The 22,739-nt window shown below is 39.6% G+C and overlaps 2 protein-coding genes across 3 annotated transcripts in view; one reads left to right on the forward strand and one right to left on the reverse strand.

The window, feature by feature from the left end:
* fbxl7 (F-box and leucine-rich repeat protein 7) overlaps positions 1 to 18,547 on the reverse strand; it is a 46,308-nt gene extending 27,761 nt beyond the window's left edge. The window contains exons 1-2 of one of the 2 annotated variants that reach the window (XM_058419013.1): positions 18,132 to 18,546; positions 13,534 to 13,623 (exon numbers count right to left, since the gene is read on the reverse strand). In XM_058419013.1, coding sequence (XP_058274996.1) covers positions 13,534 to 13,623; positions 18,132 to 18,168 — 127 coding nt within the window. In that variant the 5' untranslated portion in view covers positions 18,169 to 18,546. Of the gene's footprint in view, positions 1 to 13,533; positions 13,624 to 18,131 lie in introns of both variants that reach the window. The other variant, XM_058419014.1, reaches the window with a different exon arrangement.
* Positions 18,548 to 19,682: 1,135 nt separating this feature from the next.
* Positions 19,683 to 22,433, forward strand: lg20h7orf25 (linkage group 20 C7orf25 homolog). Its single transcript, XM_058419015.1, has 2 exons — positions 19,683 to 19,987; positions 20,699 to 22,433. The coding sequence occupies exon 2, from the start codon at positions 20,716 to 20,718 to the stop codon at positions 21,988 to 21,990; it is 1,275 nt and encodes a 424-aa protein (XP_058274998.1). The 5' UTR covers positions 19,683 to 19,987; positions 20,699 to 20,715; the 3' UTR covers positions 21,991 to 22,433.
* Positions 22,434 to 22,739: the final 306 nt, after the last annotated feature.

A 22,739-nucleotide genomic window follows, 5' to 3' on the forward strand; every position in this document is an offset into this window, starting at 1 on the left:
AGCCAAAGAAAATTTGCCCAGACCTGGCTTTCCAGAGCCCAGATAATATAAAACCAGTACGGCCTTTTCAGAACCCGCAGAATATTGAAGTAGAGCCGGCATTCCCAGAGTCTGACTGAGATTAGGCCAGGTTTTCCATATGCAGGAGAAAATGAAGCTAAATGTTTTATGCAGAGGGGGAGAGAGAGAGAGAGAGAGGACTGAGGAGAGAAGGTGCATGCTGTAGTTCATTGTTCAGGTTTAATCGGGTACGCAGGTCGCCTGGAGATGAGGTTGGGAATTAGGTTTGGTACCATGACCATCATGATGTGATAGAGGTGGTCTTTCTAGACCACACTTCAAGTCGCAGATCTCTAAATTATGACTTAAGGCTGAAATAAATCAGTACCCAGCATTTCTAATATGCATAATGCTTAAACTGCTTTCTTACCTATTATTTAATCGTATATATTGCAATAGATTATGTATTCTGAATATATCTGCCCTGGGCTGACTGTGTGATACCGTTTAGAAACTTGTGGGTCATCTTTGATAGTAGTCTGTCCTTCGTCACATATTTTGAGGACAACAACCTCCTAATCAATACACAAAATAACATTCTATGCATGTTGTATCGCCATCGTTGAGCATTTAAAGGCTTCAGCATGGAGGAGTTAGTGTTGAATCTGTAACGAATGCGGATGTTGAGCTAATTTATGAGCTGGTCAGGAGCTCCTGGAGGAACTCTAACTAACTGTATATGACTGTAGAAAGGACATTTTTCATAATCCCACTCTCCGGTGTTTATAATAATTTATAATCACACTCTCTGGTGTTTATAATAATTTATAATCACACTCTCCGGTGTTTATGGTAATTCACACTCTGTGTTACCCAGAAGAGGATGAGGTTCCCTTTTGAGTCTGGTTCATCTCAAGGTTTCTTCCTTTTACCATCTCAGGTAATTTCCTTGCCACAGTTGCCTCAGGTTTGCTCATTGGGGATAAAAAAAGTCTAATATTAATCTTGAACTTTTTGTGCTATATTTCTGATGTCCTGTAAAGCTGCTTTGAGACAATATCCAATGTTAAAAATGCTATACAAATAACACTGAATTGAATATCAATTTCCAGATCATGTTACTTTCATCTCCATAGACATGCTCTGGTCACCTCCCGTATCGATCCTGCACTGTAAATGACTTTAATCTGCCTTACCAAAAAGGTTCTTCACAACTTATCCAGATCTCTGCTGCCCGTATCATGACCAGGAATCCCATCATGCATCACATTACCCACCTCACCTACACTACACTAGCTCTGTATTAAACACCATATCGATTTTAAGATTCTTCTCCTCACTTTACCTTGCTCCACCATAACTCTCAGATCTTATACACTTCTACTCACTGCTCTTCCTCATCAAGGCTCCTCATTACTACCCTCTGCACGTTTAACCACCACGAGCATTTAGTCGCACCGCTCCTCATCTCTGGAATGAAAACATCTGTAAAACGCAGACACTCTCACCACATTCAAAACACGACTCAAAACCTGTTTAATTTGAAGTGATTATTCCACATGATCTTCCACTCAAATCAGATGCCCTTCCTGACACAACCCTCCACGACATTTAATCAGGGCTTGGGGCCTGAGAGTTAACTCTTCAGTGGCTGGGTTAGCGCCCTGCTCGGGAATGGAACAGAACACAGAGGCTCACTGACGGTTTCTTTTTCCGTTATTTTGATAACCGTTTTCATCACAAACTCGCCAAACCTCCGGTGAACACGTCAACCACCACGTGTTTCTGCTGACTTTTGTTTACCTTTACTACATCTTTCTTCTGTATAAATGCTCCCTGTACATCCCAGTAAATTTCAAAGAGTTCTTTAGGGACTTTATTTTCTTCCGAAAACTCAGTAGCTAATCACCTAGCATAACTCGCTGTCTAGATCAGATTTCGTATGCAGAAGAAAGAAAGATTGGTGTCTCAATGAGCCGAAGAGGCGTTTGTTTTACCTTCACTGTGGATTTGAAGGAAAGAGAATTTGAGACGTTTGTGCAGCTTGACTGTATGCAGCTACAGTTAATGAGGGATGTCACGTCGCATAGCGGTTAGCACCTCAAGAAGTCAGAAGAATGGAGTTTTCAACATTTCTCATATTCACTCAGTAACAACACTCAGCACTCGGACCTCCAGGTTTGTGCTTCTTGCTTGACTCACAACTTGCAATCTGATTGGATGAGAGGTAAAGAAAAGGGGCCTTGAGGTCGCTTCATGTATTTCTGTAAAGCTGTGAGAAATACGTCACACAGAGTTCTTTTTAAAATGGCTGCTTCTCTCTGTCTGCTGGAAAAAATGTCAGTCTCAAAATTAATGCAAAAATAGATTTCCCTGCTATGATGATGATGATGATGATGATGATGATGATTTCTATTAGCATGTTTAAAGTGTTCTACTTGTTATGTCGAGTTGATTTAAAGCCTCTTTGCCTGCACATGAGATCACGTCCTAATAAGATAAAGTCTGACAGACAAAATAAAGGGATTTCTCTCAATAAAAAGCATCCATGCAATGCCAAAATCTAATTTTTCCAAAATAAGGAACGTTTAAAAGACGGCTATTCTTCTGCGATGCCACATGGAAATTTCATGCTTTTCTTTTTTCTTTTCAATTTCTTGAAGCTGTCATCAGTGAGACTTTTTTGCTCTTAGGCTTTTCTATAAATCCAAACCAACCCAAAAAAAACCTTTTTCAACCTTTTTTTCTGCACGCTTTCATCACTTACACTAATTTGTAACTACGCCCTTGTTTATCTACTCCGAACTCCGAAATCTGGTCATGAAACTTACGAAAAAGACCCAAAGTGTGCATTTATTGCACAGAGTAAACAAAAGCAGGCTGTGGCAGTGTGCAACAAACTTCAAAATAATAAATCTGGCAACCCAATACAGCCTAAAGGAATGCATAAAGGAAAGTGGTCTGTGCCCTTCTTCAGGAAGTTCATGACTTATTCCAAAAAGTATTACACCATGAATTGCGTAACCTCTAAAGCTCACAAAAACGGGATTATGCTCCGTGGAGGGGCTGGCTAGTTCTTCATATAAACCAAATCATCTTCGTAGTGCGGCGTATAATAAATTTTGCTCTTTTAATGGAACAAGGGGTTTGGAAAAAAGCCTTTTAAATTCCTCATCTAACTTCCAATAACACTATGCGATGTTTGGGTAAACCGACCTCCGAAGAGGCAAATGAAAGGCTTTGTCCATAAATCTGCAGCGTTAAACATGACACGAGGAAGAAAGCGGAGACGTCTAGCAAGATATCGAGCTGGAATTGTTCTCGCTGTGTTCCACATGTGCCACTTTTCTGAAACTCATGGATATTTTTTTCCCATAAATGCTCTGCGTGAACTTGTTCCTGAATTAAAAACGGAACTGGAAATGGAATCTACAAGGCAATTTTTGTGTGTGTGTGTGTGTGTGTGAAACCCCTTGCTGCGTCCCACAGCATGCAACTATGTGTGTTTGAGTGAACTGCAGTTCAACCCTGACTCCCCCTCTCCAGCAAGCTTCAGACATGGAGCTCAGATTTCCATTAGGAAGCTCAGAGAGCAACACAACACAACACAATACAACACAAACCCTCGATCTGACCACTTTTTCGACAACCGACCCACAGCTGGAAACACGCACAAACTTAACCGGTATCTGCGCTTGTGCTCCAATCCGTTCTGAGCTCTTCTTAAATCTAATAAAGGCACATAATGAGCTCTTCTCTGGTTGGGAGGAGGCTTGTGCTCCCTTTAAATCTGTTCGGATCGGGAGAGTGAATTCCTCTCGCCTGACGCACACACACCAGCTCAATCACCCAGAGCTGACTGAGAGGCCCAGAAGCTTCGCACAGAGCCCAAGAAGTTCAATCCAGTTTGATTGCGTGTACCACTGTGTAGATGTGTACTTTATATTGTCAAAAGTTTTGGGACACCCCTGCAAATCATTGAATTCAGGTTTTGTTTTTCAGAGGTTGGACTCGGCCTCTTAGTTCCAGTGAAAGGAACTCTTAATGCTTCAGCTTCATACCAAGACATTTTGGACAATTTCATGCTCCAACAATGTGATGACCCCTTCCTGTTCCAACATGACCAGTGTGCACCAGTGCACAAAGCAAGGTCCATAAAGACATGGATGAGTGAGTTTGGTGTGGAGGAACTTGATTGGCCTGCACAGAGTCCTGACCTCAACCCCATAGAACACCTTTGTGATGAATTAGAGAGGAGACTGAGAGCCAGGGCTTCTTGTCCAACATCAGTGCCTGACCTCACAAATGTGTTTCTGGAAGAATGGTCAAAAATTCCCATAAAACACACTCCTAAACCTTGTGGAAAGCCTTCCTAGAAGAGTTGAAGCTGTTATAGCTGCAAAGGGCGGGACAACTCCATATTACATTCACATGCACGTGAAGGCAAACGTCCCAAAACTTTTGGCAATATAGTGTATATCACCAGTGAATAACTGGCAACAGCGAGGAAAAATTTCCTTAATCCACAACAGATTGGAATTAGCCGATTTATAAAGATGGCATTTTGATGAGGGATATTTGTAAAATCCAGCTTCTCAGTTTACAAAAATGTCTAAACGTGTAACGAATGGTCCTTCGTTACCAGTATTGAGTGGAAGAGGGTTAAACTGGGAGCTTCTTTCTGGTTACATGAATCTCAGTGGTACAGTGTATGTAGTAGTACATGTTTAAAAAAATATGGATTTATCACAGCAATCAGTCCAAGATGGCAAAACTGGCCATACACGTACGCTATGCTGTCAATCAAAGCAACAGCTAATCATTTTCATTAACAGAAATTGTGCTTGATCGTTCAATAGCACACTAGACATGTCACAAATATGAATCAGATACAGAATATATATCCTAGATATGAAAAGGAGGTGCACTAATTGTTGCCAGATAGTTTTTTGTTATCCTGCAAGTTGCGTAAGCAGAAAATTGTAGGAAATAACATGAATTTGCGTCAATCCTTAGTACCTGCCTGGTCAGGGGAGATGTGCTGAAGTCTGTTTATATTCACGAGAATATAAGAACCAAAAGAAATTGTTCAGAAATATCACAAGTGTGAAGAAAAATAATAATAACTGGAGAAGTGAGGCTGATCATGAACAGGAGTGATATTGAGGTTGAGGAACTGTGGGTTTAGGCCACACCCACTTCCTGTTCCCATTCATCAAATGCAGATCGCATTGCGTTAGCATACAAACATACTTTCAGATTGCTAACCAACGCCCCAAGCTTTATCTGCTAACGCTAAAGGAGTCAGTCCTTTTATTGGCGTCTCTGTCAGTTCACTATCTGGTTTATCACCAGTCTGTGAGGATCCAGCCTCATTGTTTAAGCGTGTCGTTTTACAGTTACATATTGCTTAAAGATGTAGCTAGTACGGAGGTAATGATTGCTTCCAGCACTGAGCTAACCGCATCTGATAAAATCATACAGCTCGGGTATTATGTTTCAATGCGCTCTTGAAAGACGCCTGGCAGAGGAGAGGAAAATAAGAGCAAGAACACACACACAACACAACACAACACAACACAACACAGGCAAACAAGAACCTGCCATGCCTCTAAACACTATGTATCTGCTAATTACTCAGATCTAACGTGAATACTGTTCATATTAAATAGGCTTCTTTGATCATTTGTTACTGTCTCACTGGAATATTAGCATTTTATTGGGTTAAAACGGTTCCTTTATTGGAGCAGCATCAGTTACACATGTACACTGCGTGAAGTGTGAAGTAAAAAATAAATAAAATAAAAAAAACAGACCACACACACACACACACACACACCAGCATGAAAGAAAATTCTAGTAGCCAAATGATCTGGATTAAGACAAAAAATATCTACACGATACTTAAGAACATTATAGGCTTCCTCACTTTTTGAAACTTTTATTTAAAGTGCATGAAAATTAACTGGCACTGAAAATAAGTTAAAAAATATTCCACAGTTTCTAATAAACAAAACAAAAAACAAACAAATAAATAAATAATGATAAAAAAAAAAATCTAAGTAATTAGTTTTGACACTTTTTGAATTTAATGTGCAGGAAAATGAAGTGACACTGAAAATAGGTAAACAAATAAAAAAAATAAAATAAATAACTCCCAGAGTTTCTAATAAACAACGAAGTAATAACAAATAGCAAATAAATAATGATAAAATTTAAGTAATTTTTAAAATAATAATAAAAACAATTATTTTAAGTAAAAATTCAAATAAAAAAAAATCAAGTTTCTAAAAAAAAAATAATAATAATAATAATTCTAAGAAAAATCTAAGTAATTATATATATATATATATATATATATATATATATATATAGTCACTTATTGTGCATGAAAATTAACTGACACTGAACTGAATAAGTTAAAAAACAAAAAAACAAAATTAAAAACAATATTTAAAAAATTAAGTTAAATGAATTTTCTAAAATTCTAAAGAACTTCATTAATTCTGTTACTTCAATATTTATTTTTTATTTATTTGTAAAATTGAACATTTGAAGTCTCCTTGCTGTTACCCAGGGGCTCGTGTGGGGTGTAAAACTCTCCCCCTGCACTGAAATCACTTTCACAACATCCTTGCAAGGTTATCGCTGAGGAAATGGTGGGAACGGCCTGAAACTTAGAACAATGCTATCTTCAAACGCTTAAAGCTAAACTGTCCCACGCTCTCAGACTGGCTATCAGATGGCAGAACTGCCCGCTGGGTTCATGTTTCATTTCACACTCGTCTCTTGAGCTAAATAATAATTTACTGACGAAAAATAAATAAATAAATGCGGGAACTGTGGTACAGTTATGACGCATATACGAGAACAATTCCTTGTTTTGTTGTTTATCTTCTTCTTCGTCACTTTGTTAAAGTGTATTATACCACAGAGCTGCAACTTCCTCTAATCTGAAGGAAGGAGTTTATTGAAATTGATTAATTTTGTCTAACAGCAGGTCTGACAATAGTGCTGGACATCAAATTCATACAGCTGGACATCACGGATTTATAGTCATGCGCTCGTTCTAATACATTACCGTTTCTATAGCAACAACATGCACAGGAATGTAAAAAAATAAGACTTTTTTTTTAAATTTTATATTTAGGAGTTATTTATAACCAATCTTTAAATATTTATATATAAATATATATTTATATGATGACATTCTGCACTTCAGCAGATACAGCCAATAGAAACGCGTTAAGGATTCACACATAGGCGTGACTCCATGGAAGTTTAGCTATTCTTGATTTTTTTTTTTAAAGAAGTTTAGCTAATCTTGTATTTTTTTATAAAAGAAGTTTAGCTAATCTTGATTTTTTTTTAAAGAAGTTTAGCTAATCTTGATCTTCCTTTGGAAGTTTAGCTAATCTTGATTTTTTTAAAAAAAAAAAAAAGAAGTTTAGCTAATCTTGATTTGTTTTTAAAGAAGTTTAGCTGGTCTTGATTTTTTTTAAAAAAAAAGAAGTTTAGCTAATCTTGATTTTTTTTAAAAAAAAGAAGTTTAGCTAATCTTGTTTTTTTTTTTAAAAAAAAAGAAGTTTAGCTAATCTTGATTTGTTTTTAAAGAAGTTTAGCTGGTCTTGATTTTTTTTTTTAAAAAAAAGAAGTTTAGCTAATCTTGATTTTTTTTTAAAAAAAAAGAAGTTTAGCTAATCTTGATTTTTTTTTTAAAAAAAAGAAGTTTAGCTAATCTTGATTTGTTTTTTAAAAAAGAAGTTTAGCTAATCTTGTTTATTTTTTTTTAAAAAAGTTTAGCTAATCTTGTTTTTTTTAAAAAAATAAGTTTAGCTAATCTTGTTTTTTTTTAAAAAAAGAAGTTTAGCTAATCTTGTTTTTTTTTTTAAAAAAAAAAGAAGTTTAGCTAATCTTGATTTTTTTTTAAAAAAAGAAGTTTAGCTAATCTTGTTTTTTTTTTTTAAAAAAAAAAAGAAGTTTAGCTAATCTTGATTTGTTTTTAAAGAAGTTTAGCTGGTCTTGATTTTTTTTTTAAAAAAAAGAAGTTTAGCTAATCTTGATTTGTTTTTAAAGAAGTTTAGCTGGTCTTGATTTTTTTTTTAAAAAAAAAGAAGTTTAGCTAATCTTGATTTTTTTTTTTAAAAAAAAGAAGTTTAGCTAATCTTGATTTTTTTTAAAAAAAAGAAGTTTAGCTAATCTTGATTTGTTTTTTAAAAAAGAAGTTTAGCTAATCTTGTTTATTTTTTTTAAAAAAAGTTTAGCTAATCTTGTTTTGTTTTTTTTAAAAAAAAGAAGTTTAGCTAATCTTGATTTTTTTTAAAGAAGTTTAGCTGGTCTTGATTTTTTTTTTAAAGAAGTTTAGCTGGTCTTGATTTTTTTTTTAAAGAAGTTTAGCTAATCTTGATTTTTTTTAAAGAAGTTTGGCTAATCTTGATTTTCTCGATTAGCTGAAATTTTTTACTTTTGATTTTCTTGTCACAGTCTGGAGAAATGTTACCCAGTGTCTTGATCGATCTTTCCTTGTTTCTTGGTTCCACATATTCGACTCAGGTCCTGAAACGTTCAGTGTCGCTTTTAAAAAAAGCATTTTAAAAGAACAGTTACTTTCACTCTCAGACAAAAAGGGTAAACTCTCTGTCCAATAAAATTCTGTCTAGAATCTGAAGTGTCCCGCCTCTAAGATTAACAAATCCCCTCACTGTAGTTGTCATCGCTGAGTGACAGCATTGAACGGTTGCGTTTTAATGGTTTATTTGCTGCGTTCTGTAATGAAAAGGTGATTTAAGGAAGGAGTCTCCAGTGTCAGAGGTTTATAACAATAACCTGGTGTTTTTTGGGGTTTTTTCATCTGTAACATTACCAGTTTTTTCCGCAAGACACAGGAAAAAAAGAGGGAGGTGAGGTAATGTGAGGTGAGGGACTGACTGTTTACAGCTGCTGTAAATAAGTGAAAACAGGAACACAGACATTCCACAACATTATACGCTACTCTGAACAAAAGAAAATAAAAAATTGATGCGGTTTAAAGAAGACATGAGGAAACGGTACCTCTGCTTCCTTACACTATTCTGTCGATGACTGATTTATTTTCCTCTACCATCACGACACACGTTTATTTTTCCTCATGTATTTTATTATAACCAAAAATGTCGCCCCACAGTAGCGGGATTTTGGGTACTGAGTACCGGCAGATGAGTCATTCCCAAAGCGAACAAACTCCCCGGATTTTCCAGCAGCAGCAGATGGACTTTAAACCTCTCTCTCTCTCTGTATTAATAAACAGAAGGTTTCCTCAGTCTGTCTGCGCACACGCAAGCTTCACATTTTCCACGTTGATTGTTTATCCTCGTTGCACTAAGCTGCATCCGCTTTATTTACAACTCGTCAAGATATCGGATTTCATCTGTCTGAACAGGAAGAGGTGGCTTTCAGGCAAATGAGAGCATGGACAAGTGTTTCTCATTTTACACTCATTGGCACCAGAGCTGTTTGGGTAGCAGTGTTGCTGCTTAAAAAGCAACAATTCTCTCTGCAGAGACTGAGGGATTGGACGGGAGTTTGACTTGATTGAAGGCAGGAGTGGAATGGAGCAGAAACAGATTGGTACTGACCAGCACGGCCACGCTGCAGTAGCCAAACACCAGTAGGCTGGCTGAAGGGTGTAAATTCATGTCTCCTGCGGGGATTTCTGTAAGCACGGGTTGCCAGGTTTTAGCAAAATATACACAAGTTTCTTTGCTCTTTGGATGAGAAGCAAGTGGTGCACAGGCATTTGTGATCGCCTGGAACGAATATTTTCCCCTCCATATCCCTCGTTTCTTTTAATTCGTTCAGTCTAAGCAGGACAGTGGAACCTCGGCATCTGAATGCCCTCCTTTATTTCACCTTAATTTTCCAACAAATTTGCTTCAGCTTATGAAGCATTTTCAGCATACGAACAAAACGAATTGAATGCCGGCTAAGCTGCACGTACGTCCAGGAGCCATCCGAAGCAAGTTTACGAATTTTTTTCAGTCAGTGAAAGACATTTTGAAAGAGTCAACCCATGATACCAATGTCGCCTTCATCGTGCGTTCAAAAGCTAGGTGATTTTTCTGGTGTGTTTTTGTTGACAGATTGGTGGCGTGGGTGCTCTGTTCTATATTTAGCCGCAAGCTTGGTGGCACGACTTCCTGTGAGGACCCTTGACATGGAATGCTTGGCTTGGGTCAGTTCTTTGTAAGCAGCCATACAGTTTACATACACTTCGTATTGGTCATATTGGTCATATTTTTGGGCAGCTGGAACGGATTATCTGCTTTTATAGTATTTCTTATGGGAAAATTAGTTTAGCAATACAAATTCTCACCTTAAGATCTCAAATTAAATTTGTATGCCGAGGTTCCACTGTATGTCCTACACCATAAATAGTTTTGTACATTGTAGATACGCTGCCTGCGCTTACACTTTCCCTTTGTTTGCCACATTTTATTTATCATTGCTGATTAGATTTGAAGTCTCCAGGAAATCAATAAAGACTTTTTTTAGTATGAATATGCTAGCCTTAACCCTTAAAGAAGACGCCTTCCCATCCCATCTTTTGAGGTTGGGGTCAGAGCGCAAGGTCAGCCATGATACAGCACCCCTGGAGCGGGGAAGGTTAAGATCCTTGCTCAAAAGCCCAACAGTGGCAGCTTGATGGTGCTTGGGCTTGAACCCCGATCCCCAAAATTTGTTTTTATCCAGAAGATATCATATAGCATAGGGTTTAAAAATGTCTGTTACATTTTTATGTAATTTGAGCTTTTTTGTCAATCATAAATGTAACTTTATATCTAGTTAGTAGGTCGAAAGTACAGTAGAGACATCAGTTAAAGGGTTAAGGTTATCTCTAAGTTAAGTTGCTCCAAAACAATGACTAAATTCACATTTAGTAGATCTATGTACAAATGTGGATCAGCTACGTATTTGATGACATCATTCTGCACTTCAGCTTCTCAGTAGATTGTCTGTCCAATAAAATGCTGTCTAGACACTGAAGTGTCCCGCCTCCAAGGTTAACGAATCCCCTTTAGAACTGTTAGAACGGTTGAGTTTTATTCAGATTTCCAGTTGTAGGTTGTTAAAGAAGGAAATGGCTTGAATTTGTTAACTTTAAAGAACAGGTGAATGATTTGCAGAAAAATCCTCTACAACTGGATCGAACGCTTTGTTATTATTCAAGGTACTGTTACGGCTGAGGTATACAAAACACTATTAGCTATTTAATGAGGGGGCGGAGCCACTTGAAATGCCCCGCCCTGATTTCCAGTTTCAGTTGAAAATTGACATTAACAACTCAATCTCAAAGCACTTCTCTGGGACTTTAAATTCAGAAGAATGTAAAGCAAGTGGGAAATAAACTATTTAAGATGCTATAAAATAGTCGTAAATAGTCTTGTGGACCTTTTTCAAAGAAAGAAAGGTCATTTCCAAGAAAGGTGAATTTGTGAAGTCGCTCAATATTTAATATTTCACCGATATTCATGCACGTTATTCCTTCCTAAAGCAGATAAATATTGCCTTCTTTATCTTTAAACACCATTAACTGGGAATACCTGCATGTGTATTTGGAAATAAAACATGTGTGTAACATTACAACCTAATCTTATAACAGAAATAATAAATAAATAAATAAATAAATAAATAAATAAATAAATAAATAAATAAATAAATAACGATTGAGAATACTGATCGGTTTTCTGAGTGAGCCGGATTCCAGCCGTCTGTCTGTCTGTCACTTGAACTGAATCCTCTTTCTGTTTTTCTGCACGAACGTGCGAGCAGCAAGCTGTCGATCTGCACTCCGCTAACGTTGCATGAGGAGAAACAGACGCTTTATACGTGCGTTTCATGAGACAGCAGAGTTGAAGTATTCGCCCCTCTGGAAGGTTGTGAATCCCACCAGGTCCATGAACTTGGAGTGTGTAAACTCTGTGTGTGACTGATGGTGTGTGTGTGTGTGTGTGTGTGTGTGCATTGCGCTGAGGCATGAGCCATACATGAGACCAGGGACCTTGAAATGTGAAAGCTTAGCATAACTAGGATTACTAGCTGAGCTAATAATTGCTTATTGGGACAGTTGGTTGTGTAACGTAATGAGTCACTAAATACAGTGGCACAGATTCACTGACCATCATATCACCTCATAACCACGCCCTTTCATTCATTCCTCTTTCATTCTCCTTTTCTAGTGGGGAGATGTGTTTATATTCAGATTTACATATATATCAATTATATTGAAAGGAAGTAAGTTAAATATGATATTATTGGTGTTTGAATTGCAAAACAATAACATATAGAGGTCATGTGACCTACTAATGGTCAGCTGTGGCCACAAACTAAGGCATACCTAAGGTATGCTTAGGTCAATTCGGATCACGAGTGTCATCGTGAAGCCCCGCCCCTTTCTGAGATTTATCCCAACTGAATAGATCTTTTTGATTGATTCACTTGGGATGAATCTCCGAAATGGGCGGAATCTGTAAATAATTTTTTAAGGAGATCGATTCATTCGGGATGAATCTCCGAAATGGGCGGAGCTTCAGAATAATATAAATGTGTATAAAATTTTGATATATATATTGAAGGATCTGAAGTGAGCTGTTTGTAGTAAAATTTTAGAAAGGTAAATAAAACTTTCCTTTATGCATCTAGCTAGCTTTTTATATCACTTTACATCACTTTACCAGTAAATGGTGTGTGTTCTGTGTATTGGTTAATATCTCAAAACAGTGATTATTTTTAGACGTCGCTGATGATTTCAATACATGATTTAAGCTCCATTGTAGCTGATTCACTTTAATCCTTGAACTCTGATAATGGACACATGATGACTGGTCATGGCTACAGCCCTTTATCCGGATCACACAATGGCACAGGACGCAGGATCTCTTCCTCCTCGCTGACGCAAGAATGCACAGGGACGAGTCGGCGCGTCTCCGAGGCCGTGGAGCTAGTCTGCCATTACTGCGGAGAGACTAGGATGGGCCCTGCAACCACACACACATAAACACACCGCAGCCTGGCTCCGAGCTGGGCCTCCCTGGAGAACAAACCTTCCACAGTCCACACACACACACTCTCTCTCTCTCTCCACCCCCTGCAGTCTCTCTCTCTCTCTCTCGAGCGTCGTGTCCACATATTGTCTCAGAGATGACAAAATAGAAGTCTCTAATAGCGATGCACGTGTCCACCAGTCAGGCCCAGTGGACCTGCGTCCAAAATACCGATTGGATTTGAACCTTGAATTTGATCCGATTCAATAAAATCAATCCTTTTTTTCCAACAAGGAAGTTTCCAGAAATCACAACAGCAAACATAAACCTATCCCTAAAAAAAAAACTCTGCTCACTTTCTCATCACAAAGCAGCTTGGAAAAAGGCCTTGGTTTTTTTGGGGTTTTTTTTGTTCTTCCAAAAATAGTCAATAAGGCAAAAAGGAGGGGTGGGTGAGTTGAGGGGGAGAAGAAAAGGCAGGCCAGTGACAGCTAATGAGGACCAGATGCCCTACCTTCACTGGTAGCCACATTCTTCGGAGCTTTGGTGGACGTCTGATCCGTACTTGAACTCAGGTCGGAGGAAATGCTGGAACTGCCCTTCCCTGCAATCAGAGGAACACGTGAGGGCACGGCAAGCTCGGAAAATGGCTCTGCACGTGTTAAGTCATTATAATAAATGAGACAAAGAAGGAAAGAGAAAGAGGGGTTGCGGTTTGGAAAAACACAGTAGCCTAGAATGGTATCACTTCCCTCAATAACGTTATAGTAGTAATTGTTCTTCGTACATTTTCAGAAACTTCTGGAAGATAATAATAATGCAGATCTTTTTTTTTTTACTAAAGTCTGACTCAAACTGACTGCAACTTCTGGAAGCGCCACGTGAGCTGGAACTGATTAATCATCCTCAATTGACACGGTGCTTAAAGTTTCCCGGCTGTGAAGGAAAAGCTCTAAGGTTTCGCCGGTGTTTGCATGGCTTTCGGTGTTCCTGATGATTAACTGGCGTTCTCCAGCAACACGCAGCTCAAGAAGTGTTTACAACATTTCCTACAAGTGCAAACACAAGTCGAGCGTTTTATTTTACCATACAAGGTCGCTCCGGCACGCTGTTCTGTGTAAACCAGCTTGTTTTTCGAGTAAATAGTTTTGCACTGATATCAATTGGAAGAGGAGGACGAGGAGGAGGAGGAGGTGTATAGAGCAAAGCAGAGCAGAGTTTCAACACAGCTTTTTTAATATAACGTCTGGTTGCATCACTGCACTGTTGTTTATTGTCTATTGTCTGAGAAGAATGTGGGCTTCAAGTGAGTGTAATTGAGATTAATTAGCTGAACACGTTGTGATGATTTATTCTGGATAGGTCTAAGGTCATTTCCATGGATGAGATACGAGCAGAGTGTATCGTCACGTCCAGATTCGGGTCAAGGAGCTAAGAGTAGACGGAATATATATTATTTATTCTTACTTGATTTTGTGTTCACGCCTAAAACAAAGCTTTTCTGATCGGTTTTGTGATGTGTTTCAATACCAGAGCTAAGCACTTCTCCAGAATGGCTCACAAAACTCTGTTCTCTCTTCAGCGTGGCACATTTGGCAGAAGAAAAGAGAAGCGAGTGGTCCGTATGGTCAGAGAGGTGAATTGCTTCAGTCTCCACCTGTCATCAGGGAAATCAGCTGGAAGGCTCGCTTTCCTCTTAACGGATTACGGAAGGCCGACGTGCTTCGGATGCAGCTGCCGTTTCTAAAAGGAAGCTGCAATAGAGAGGACTGATCATGCGGAGAAAAATCCATGCTATGCGGATAAAGTTCCGAACAAATGACCAGACGGTTCTGGGTTCAAATAGCAGGACGGTGACCTCATTCTGTCTTGGGATAAAAGTACATGATTAATCAAACGATCTGGAAAGGAGAATATCCACCGATGGGTTCTGATGATTTTCTAACAAGCTGACGTTTTCAGTTTATTTTTAATTTGGTTAACGACATCCTTCATTACTCACAATGCCGTTCATTCTGCTTCATCTTTACTTAAAGACGGAGATGCAGCGGCGCTTTAGTCTTTTCATCTTTCCAGCTTTCTCACCTCCTCATCTATGCACTCTGGTCAAACGGATCAGCTTCCAAAACTGACCGTGTTGCATTCTGGAACTCCAGCATTTGCACCCATACTGATTATTTCTCATATTAGAGGTCACTTTAAGAGCGCTAAGTTGCTAAAATCTTCTCAGAAATTAGGTTTTCACTCAAACTATTCAGTGTTTTATTGCTTTCAATTACTTTCCATGAATTGTTTGTTTTTTAATAAAAATAGTGACATCAGCAACTTCTCACAAAAATAATGTAGCTATTAAACCAACTAACCAATTAGCCCCAGAATCGCTAAACTTAGAAGAAATATTTCAAATAAACATTGCAGTGTGTTTCACGGTGAACTTCTCCTTGCTGAACTGAAGGAGCTGAAGCCTTGGATCGTGTCCTCAATTCCAAATTGCTGGGGGTAAAATCTGCCAGATGAATAAAATGTAAAAGTAATCCCACCCATCCCGACGTGTTTAAATCTTAAAACTGCAGCACATCTGCTCGAGCGACACAAATTATGGAAAGATAGACGTGAACTTTGAGAATTCCAGAGCTGTGCTACCATCTCGCTGGAAATTTATTGGAGTGCCAGTTTTAAACGCGAGCCAACCCTTGAAGCTTCCCAAGAATTATGGCGTGCTCGGGCACACCACAAGGCTCTGACTCGGGCCAACATCTCATTCGGCGGACGAGAGGTCTCTGGCACCGACGCTGATGATTATGAAACGGTCCAAACACCGGCTTGGCCAAAATGCCAGTCATCAGTATGTTAGTGTTTAATGAGTCAGAGCCTGGCTGAGCTTCCTGAACTAAACATGAGCGCAGATCAAATTTACACTTTACTTAGTGATGGATTTTTTTGGGAGTTCAGGTTCTAACACACCTGTTCCAGGTAAATCAGCGCTCTACAGGATTCCTTACAGCATTGTTCCTCTAGAGGAGGCTCCTGCATTCCACGTCCTCTCTTTTAGTTTGAATCCGGTGCAAAATAAAAGGTCGGTTAATAACGTTCTCAATATACGCTGAGACATAGAAATAAAACCAAATGCTGCATTCAATCAGAAATATCCTCAGGGAATCCTTCTAGTTTGTGATGTGAATGAATCGTAGGAAAAAATACTTTCTACACCAATCATATCTCTCTTTATTTTCTTCTAAAAACTGGCTGTTATATCATCCTGTAGGTGTCCAGGAAGTGACGAATTCAGGGCCTTTTTTAGCTGTTTAGGATGTGTGTTGTTGAAATGAAAAAAATAACATTATTTACCTGTTAACATTTCCTCGAAAATGAGGTTTTTGCTCTGAGACAAGTGAGTGATTTCATTTTTAATGACGTTCTAATGAATTGTGTTTGTTTTTGTTTCCTGTAATGTTTCTAATTCTTGCTTCCACGTAAAAAAGCTTTTAGGGAGCCAAGAACGCTGATTATTTTCTGAATAAAATGCTTAATTAAAGTGAAAACAATGCCAAATAAAGCAAAAGATGTAAATAATTGTAAATATTTTTGCCATGTTCAATGAGGAATCAATAAAAACAGCAAATCTGACAGGAATTATTTGGCATTATGTATTGAAATCATTTACATATTTTAGTTGTAAGGTTTCCATCTATTAGATAACACAAGATGTGTGTGTGTGTGTGTGTGTGCGTGTGTGTGAATAGACTGGATTAAACCCTAGTATTCTGACTCTTCAAGGCTGTTCGATTTACTTTTTGGATAGCAGCGCAGTTGGACACAGGGGTTCCTGTGGGAAAACAGGGCCTGAGTTTTGAGTCAAGCATGTAAACAAGTGATTCAGTTGTCCTGCTTACCCAGTGCTGCGGGCTCTGTCCTTTAATTTAGCAAGAAATGGGGAAATGTGCACGTGTCAGCAACTCAATTCTGCAGTATGAAATATGCCAGAGCTTTGTGAAGGTGTTAGTCAGAGGTTCCAGCTCACTGAGCATCTTCGAAACAGCAGTACACAAAACACATCTTTTTCTCTGGAGGACATTGCAATTTATTCATCAGACTCGTCTCTTTTCATGTTAGGAGCTGAAATAAAAAATATGGACAGGCTGATTTTACTTCATTCCTCTGTACAGGCTCCATGGGCTAGGAGCTCAATCACTCCTGGAACAGAAAGACATCCACACCAGGGTGAGGCTGGGATGCCGGTTCATCTCCGGGTACCACACACACACACACACACACACACCTTCACAACTAAAGAGAATTAAGCTTGAGCAGATCACCTACAGGCATGTTTTTGGAAAGTCAGAGAAAACCCGGAGAACCCAGAGGAATCCCACTTAGACACATGTAGAAGATCAGACAGTAACCTGAGGTCAAGCGCGAACCCTGGAGCTGTGATGCATCACCGTTCTCCACTCTACCACCTTCTATTAACTATATGAACTCAAATCATGGACACCAGTTTGAGAACCAGTGTGTTAATGGTTTATTTGATAATTAAACGCTCTCAGCTTTAACGAGCACTTCATGCACCTTTCCAGGTAAAAGATGCACAGTAACAGTACTAAAGATTTATTCTTCATGCCATGACCAACAAGCAACATATAAACTTGTTTTTAATCATGTTTTTCAGAATGCCATATTGAAGCACGAGCCCGTTTGATAATGAATCCACCCCTTTGTGGAAGCATGTAGGTTGCATAAGGTCTGCTTTCTGGTGACTGGTATATAGAGATGTTGCAGAAAATGCATCTGCGTGCACGAGGATGATGCATTTGAGCATGCATTTCGCTTGAGATGGCATGCAAAGTTTCCACATACGGGGGTTGAAGTTTTCTGAAATTTCTTTCTGATGAGTGAGCGTGATGATGCATGCGTTACGGAGAGGACACGTCGCGTTAAAAACCTCAATGCAGAACGCACGCGCGCGAGCCTTAGCAGGAATAATAGGAGGCTGACCAGTGCATGGCCGCGGCGCGCGCCTGTGATGATAAAAAAGAAAAAAGGAAAGAAAGAAAGGAAGAAAGAAAGAAACGCCACCGGCGCCGAGGCGCTCGCGCTGCCGCCGCCACTCACCTTCACTCCCGCTCTGTTTGCCCTGGCTCGCTCCCATCCCGCGGAGCGCGCGCGATCTTACCGACAACCCATGCACACCACAAGATGGACCAAAAAAAATGAAAAGGGAACCGAAGAAAAATCCGTGAAGAAGAAAAAATAAACTCCAAAGTTCTCTTCGGCTCGTGCGTTAATAAATCTCCTAACGGGGCATAACGGTCCTCCAAACTTCGGCGTTTCTTTTGCCTTTTTTTTGACGCTTTTATTCTCCAACTCTTCACTTTAACACTTATCTTCGCTTGTTCTTCATGCTGGAATGAATTTCCTGACTCCTTACCGATCAAATACACGCGCAAACGTGCAAAAAAAACCCACAAGAGAGAAAGAAAGAAAGAAGAACTGTAGATGGAAGATACTTGTTGATCCGGGAGCGCGCACTCGCTCCTGTCTAAGCCGAGGCGCGTGCACGAGAGGGAACGCGCACTCGCCCTTCAATTGAATATGTTACCGCTCTCATCCGCCATATTTGTTATTTTAGCTTTAATAACGTGCGAAGACTCGAGAATAAATGTAAATCTGGGACGTAAAGTCATGCACATGAAGACAAAAAGAGTACATTATTGCACATTAAGGACCACTTGTAGAGCTATCGGAGTGATCCATTTAAGGTGGACACACTTGATGAACCTGTACAGGTCAAAGATACACATTAAAATTCCAAAAGACCACTGTGACAAGGACAGGTACCCTTTAGTACCCTCTTATTTTGAGATTGTGGGTTACAGAAATGTATTATCTACCCAAATAAAATGTCAAACTTGAGTATAAATGATCTTGTGCAGGAAAAAAGTGTGTGTGTGTGTGTGTGTGTGTGTGTGTAAAAGTAGAGAATGTTCTCAATTGGGCCCTCTGCTGACATGTTGGACACAGAGCAGCACAGAGCAGAGCCAAATGGAAACCAACTGATCTCCAGGTCAGTGAGAGAGCCAACAAGACCATCGTCCACTACTTCCTCTTGCACATGCACCTATCATCAGTACTGTCCGTGATCAGTCTTTAAAAAAGAATAATAAATGAATAAAACATGTTTGTTTTTTTCATGCTGATGTTTTATTGGCTAATCATTTCTCTCTAACAGTTCTGTTGCAGTTATTTTTTGATTGAGACTTCGAACCAACTCCGGATAAAAATGTATAAAGAAAACGTATTAGAAAATGTAAAACAAAAAAGTGTTGAGTTTCCATAGAGCTGCAGCAGAGAGCAAGACAATAGTATAGTGTTTATGATTATAGAGAGAAATGAAAGAAATAATAGAAGAAAAATAACCAACAATAGTACAAAAAACAGTTGAAATAAAGATTTATATTTGCATTACACTCAGAAATACAGTACAATAAAATTGTTTTCATTATTAGCAAACAAACAGAAGGCATTATTGTTCTTGTGGGTTCATTGTGCAGTTTCAAGTTTCAAAAGCTGTTACATTAAATAAACAGGAAAATAAGTTTAAAAGCAAAAAAGAATAATCTAGAATAATCTCTATATTGAAATAGATCATGTGGATATATGCTGGTGGATCTCTGGTTCACTTTTCATCGCTTTCTTTCGAAATTCTCTCTGTTCTTATGAAAAAAATAGAAAGAAAAAGAATATAATATCTGCAATATAAAAACTCGTTGTTTTATAAATTAAGGAAATTGTGTATTTGTTTATACATGTTTTTGTGTTGGTGCTGTTGTTCCGTTGTGTTTGTAATGTCCTTTCCCAAACACAGGGGGCAGCACAATAACACAGCGTCGATCTGACGTAAGCTGCTGCTGAACCAGCGTAGAAGTCGACTCGCTAATAGCTACAGAGCTGTGCTGAATTTTCTCGCTGTAAGTGCTTCAAATGGAGACAAATCACTTTATTGATTATTCTCTTCAGATTCTAATCATCTAACGTCTGTCTTTATGACTGTGAATTATTTCTGTTAGCCGTGGTAATGTTTTATTTCGCGAGTTTTGCTCACGTGGCTAACTGACGTCCGGCTACAGAGATTTTCTGTCGTGTGGTCAGCCTGGGTTTCTCTAATGGCGTGTTTTGCGGTTATTTAATCTGTTTAAATACAAATACTGCTGATATTTTATTTATCCAGCGTCCTGGATTTGAGCTAAGGGTACTGGGGAACAGTTAACGTGATGATAAGTAAAGAATAAAACAGTCCATGTCGTGCTGTTATGGGAAAACATAACGTGTTGGGTTGTGTAATGAAGAGGACTGGCTCTGGTAATATTTAGTTATTATTTTCAGCTCACCCTGAAGTGTGTACCACTGCATTATGTCTTTTTTTTAATCCATTCAGAGTTAGATTTAATGTTTTCGAACGTCCAGATTATTTTATAGCAGCCACAAAGAAGTGGTCCACTTCACCAGAGTCTCCTTTTCTCAATTAGGAGTCTCTTAACCTTTTAAAAAAGATATTATAGATTATTCAGCCACAATTTGCTACTTTTCTAATAAAAGAAAAGCCTAGAAACAAAAATCACAGTTCACAAAAAGTTGCATAAATATGATGTATGGAATTTTGTTTTCTCTCCTTGCTTTAGGAGATAAAGTCACAGCGATGGCCGCCAGCCCGATGCTTCAAGAATGCATCGAAACAGCTGAGGACCTGCTGAAGCGAGTGGATCTACTGTGCACCCGACAGGACCAGGAAGTGGAAGGTCGCGCCAAACTGTGCAGCAAACTCCGCTCTGAGCTGAAATTCCTGCAGAAAGTCAAAGCTGGACATGTTGCCATCAAAGAGTCTCACCTGCAGAGCACCAACCTGACTCACCTGAAAGCCGTCGTGGAGTCGGCTGAGAGCCTCGAGAACGTCGTCAGCGTTCTACACGTGTTCGCGTACGAAGGTCCGGACGGACGGAAGCAGACGCTGGTGGTGGACGTGGTGGCGAACAGAGGTCACACCTGGGTAAAGGCCATCGGGCGCAAAGCGGAGGCGTTACACAACATATGGCAAGGCCGAGGACAGTACGGTGACAAAAGCGTCATCAGGCAAGCGGAAGATTACCTGGAGGCCAGTCGCCAGCAGCCCATTCAGTACAGCAACCCACACATCATCTTCGCCTTCTATAACGGCGTCTCCAGTCCGATGGCTGACAGACTCAAAGAGATGGGTATCTCTGTTAAAGGTGACATCGTCGCCGTGAACACGGTGGTCGAATCAGACGAGGACGACGATGAGGATGAAGAGGACAGTGACTTCGAGCAGGACGTTGAGGACAACGACGATGACGAAGAAGACGATGATGAAGTGCAGCTCATGCACACCCGTGTGGACCGAGACACTATTGTAGCGAGCCTGGCATTCCCCACCGACGTCAAGGTAGCCGAGTGTCCGCGAGTAAACCTCGACATCACCACGCTTATCACGTACGTGTCGTCTCTGAGTCACGGAAACTGCCACTTCACCTTCAGGGAGTATGTCCTGACCGAGCAGGCCGCTCAGGAGCGTCAAGAAAAGGTGCTTCCCAAGCTCGATGCCTTCATGGAGGGGAAGGAGCTTTTCGCATGCCACTCGGCCGTGCAGGACTTTCGCACCATCCTGGACACGCTCGGCGGCCCCGGCGAACGAGAACGAGCCGAGAAGCTCCTCGCCAGAGTCACTGTAGTTCCCGATCAGCCCTCGGAGCGCACACAGCGCCTGGTAGCCAGCTCCAAGGTCAATCATAGGTCGCTTATGATCTTCGGGACTGGCGATACTCTCCGTGCTGTCACTATGACCGCAAACAGCGGGTTCGTGCGTGCTGCTGCTAACCAAGGCGTGCGTTACAGCGTGTTTATCCATCAACCTCGAGCGCTGACGGAAGGCAAAGAATGGAGAGCCACGCCCATATGATGGACCTGAAAGTACAGAGCAAAATCATAACATGAACCCTGTGTGGAGTTACAACAGCACTTTAAACAATGCCTGATTTATTCCAAACACTTGCAAGAGGCATCTTTATTTTGATGTTTTCATGCAGCTGTGCACAATTTACACAGCTGGGCTGCTAATACAGACAGCATCCGTGCTGCATTTATTATTATTATTTTATCTCTTGCAGCATGATTTTTTTTTTCTGAATTCAGTGCCTCGATCTCAGCCTGCAAAGACTGAAACAAACCAAAAGTTTCGTCAAACATAGAACCACAGATATCATGCACTTCGTTTGTATCTCGAGAAAAGTAATAAAACGTTATTTGTTTTGCAGTCTGTATGTGTCGATCTGCAACATGGAAATCACAATGTGTATTTTTTGTTTTGCACAAAGTTCAAATAAACAGCCCCAAAAAAAAAAGTCTTGGCTTGTGTTTCTAAATAAAGTAAATGTTCATGAGGACTAGTGGCAAAGTTCAGGTAATGTGTAATGTCTACAAACACATAACAACCTAAAGAAAAATATGATTTATGAAAAATAATATGCAAGTATTAGTAGATAAGAGGAATTTTAAATGTGTGGAGAAAGTTTTCCAGCCCTGTTTGTCCTAGAGGGAGCACCTACAGTACTTATGCAGAGCCTGTAAACGTCAAGACCGTGTGACGTCACTGTCTGTCTGTATCCTGACATGTTGGAGTCGACTCCGATTCTGATTCAATTGTCGTGG

Source organism: Hemibagrus wyckioides, linkage group LG20, assembly GCF_019097595.1.
Source record: "Hemibagrus wyckioides isolate EC202008001 linkage group LG20, SWU_Hwy_1.0, whole genome shotgun sequence".
NCBI lineage: Eukaryota > Metazoa > Chordata > Actinopteri > Siluriformes > Bagridae > Hemibagrus > Hemibagrus wyckioides.